The sequence below is a fragment of the Medicago sativa genome, chromosome 2 (assembly GCF_051527215.1).
Source record: "Medicago sativa cultivar Bolivia chromosome 2, Bolivia_mono, whole genome shotgun sequence".
NCBI classification, from domain to species: Eukaryota; Viridiplantae; Streptophyta; class Magnoliopsida; order Fabales; family Fabaceae; genus Medicago; species Medicago sativa.
In genome coordinates this window covers 46,425,823-46,428,786 of record NC_140750.1, presented here as the reverse complement: position 1 = coordinate 46,428,786, position 2,964 = coordinate 46,425,823, and the positions used below count along the sequence as shown (strand labels likewise).

The window sequence follows — 2,964 nt, the reverse complement described above, 5'->3', positions numbered from 1 at the left end:
AAATTTAAATTATAACCACACTTATAACTTTAAGATGACATGATATAAAATCTATACATTTGATAAAAAAGTTTTTTTATTTTCCTGTGCTTTGCACGGGTCTTACACTAATTCTTAAAAAAATTGGCCGAAGAAAAAGAAATCATTGTTAGTTTGTACCAAAAAAAAAAAAGAAATCATTGTTAGCAGTATCCGCAGCAACCTTTCAACACATGTAAACACAGTATTTTACATTAGACCGAATTTCTAGAATCCAACGTTGATATATTTTTTTTGTTGATGAGTTGTTTAAAATATATTATAAGTGGAAAAGTATGGCTCTTCGGCTTTCGTAGAATAATAATTTGTGTAACGACTCCTAAAAAAAATATATAATTTGTATAACAAAAACAAGGGTCGGTAATATAAAATGAAAACAGGTGAATAGTGAGACAGTGAACCGTAGTACAACTTTTATTAATCAATCAATATTCACGACAAAACAATCAAAGACTAACGATGGCACCCAATATGTATATCAAATACTAAAGTCAAGCAAGCACATCAAACGGAGAAAATTAAATAAACACGTGTACGGAAAATAACTCAACAAAAATAGCAACACTTCCAAAAATCTAGAACAATATGTTCATGATAACCGCAATGAGAACAGGGAACGTAGCAACGAGAGTGGTAGCTGAGCCTGGTGATGGAGGAGTTGCATCAGGGCCGGTGGGAGATGACGGCGAAGGTGTTCCTCCGTTGGTAGGTGGAGTAGGAGTAGTTCCTGATGTAGGAGGAGGAGTAGATGTAGGAGGAGTAGGAGAAGGAGGAGAAGTCGAGGAAGCTGAAACTTTAACGCTTAGCTTTTGGCCACCGGAACAATGACCTTGAATGGTACATATAAAATAGAAATCACCAGTTCTGTTAAGAGTAACTCTTGCTGGTCCTGTTGTTATGACTTGGCCATTTTGATTGATGTTGCAATTGTCAAAATCTGCCTTGCTTACTTCAGCAACAGTGTGGCCTCCGGCAAAATTGAAAACTGAAATTGGACGGCACAATAAAAAAATGGGACTATTAAAATAAGGAAAATATTTTATAGACACTCAATATCTCTTTTACATCTTGAAAATAGGGAGGTTGATGTGATAATTGTGATGTGTTATAAGTGATTGAAAAAGAGAGATATAAAAAAAAGAATAATGTGTTGTATGAATGTATATAGATAAATAAATGTGTATAAATATTACTATTGTTAGAATAAGCAATTGGTAAGTAAAAAACCAAATCACACGTTAGATTACTTTTTTTTTTTTTTTTGAGGAAACACACGTTAGATTACATGCCGGTAACTTGAAAAAAAAAAAACACTTATATCTCATTGCTATTTTATAAACTGATTTTGTTGAACTAGAGCAGAGTTGGTTAAACAGTTTAATCAATCACTCATCATTGAATAAACACTTAATAAAGAGTTAACGTTTGTTGAATAATTTCAAGATTTTTTATTTTTTTAAAGTTGTCTAATGGCTAAACTCACACGCTATAAGTATGAAGAAGTGGAGGATATGGAATTCAAACCCCTGCCATTGAGTTATGAATCTTCTCCATTTTCTAAATGGAAAATGGAGAGGATTCTAACTCCCTGCCACTATAAACCAACATTTCAGAGTTTGTTACCCTTAAATATTCAATATTCAATATTCCAACGGAGTTACCAACTGAGCTACCAACCTAGGTTTGTTATTCTATAATAAGTTGGAAAATGAATGATTTTATAAAATATTGTACAAAGTTCATTATAATACAGAAGAAGAAAAAAACTTATGAGAAATTATATTCTCTTTTACAAAAAAATGTTTGACAGTCAGTAACTCAGTATCGTGAACTTAAAATTGGAGTGAAGCTAGACAATAACCATTAATTTAATTATTAACAGATTCAACTATCAAGATCTAATATGGATTCGCTATTGACAAAATACAAATTAGATCAATTTTGTTTACTATAAAATATATGGTTGCTTTTGAAGTTCACTAAGATGATGATACCGTTACAACCATCTGTTCAAAAAATCTCTGTGGAACAGCAAACTGATGAAAATCTCTGTGTATGAGAAGTATTGAAAATTCCCAAATACAAAAGATAAGATTTAGTTCCAAGTTTGTTTAGGAGAATGTAATAGTAATTTTAAAAAAATATTTGAATCAAATTTGAGTGTGCATTAAAATTTTAAAAGCATATACACAAACTCACCTAGGACATCGTTTTGTTTGAATGTATTATTGGCGGCCCAATCTGAGTAAAACGAAGCGCCGCCACTTGGAACACTCCAACCAGTGGTGCCTCCAACAGTATGATCTGCTGCCTCTGTGCTTTCTAATATTGCTGCAGCAAAAGCAACTACAAAGAGAATTGACATATTCTTTAACTGAGACATGTTTTGATGTTTGTTGTGTGGTTTGTGTTTCAGGTCGCCCCTGTTTGAGTACTTGAGAGTTTATGAAAAGAATTAGAATTGCTTGAATTGAATTTGAAGGTAACTTCTGTTTTAGTTGATTATATATAGAGGATTGAGAGGCTAATTAATTCAACTTGATTAAAATTGTAACTTAGTCATAGCAAGACTGAGTATTATATATTTTGTTTAATTAAATTGTTAAAAGAGTGGTTGGGTCAAAGTTTATGATCCAGTAAATGCATGGAAATGGTCCATAAGTAGACTTTCAATATGAAAATGGAAGTTGTCTGTATTCTTAATTTCTTATTTCTTATTTCTTATAGTCTTGCCTTTCCAACCAATTCCAGCGTACATATTTTCATAAAAAATAAAAATGCAGAGCTTTGATAGTGACTTATAACGTGTTGAAAGAAGACAACATGCTTGGTTCGCTAAAATGCATTAAACACGTAATTGAAGTGGTTAAGCTTTATTTTTTTTATTACTATTATTATGGTGGATTCAGAGATGAGGGTTCAATT

General features: G+C 31.9%; 1 protein-coding gene across 1 annotated transcript; it reads right to left on the bottom strand.

The window, feature by feature from the left end:
• Window positions 1-427: 427 nt before the first annotated feature.
• Window positions 428-2,517, bottom strand: LOC146946927 (umecyanin-like). The gene is made up of 2 exons (XM_085744720.1): window positions 2,239-2,517; window positions 428-1,024 (listed from the first exon to the last, which is right to left on the bottom strand). The coding sequence occupies exons 1-2, from the start codon at window positions 2,420-2,422 to the stop codon at window positions 615-617; spliced, it is 594 nt and encodes a 197-aa protein (XP_085600846.1). The 5' UTR covers window positions 2,423-2,517; the 3' UTR covers window positions 428-614.
• Window positions 2,518-2,964: the final 447 nt, after the last annotated feature.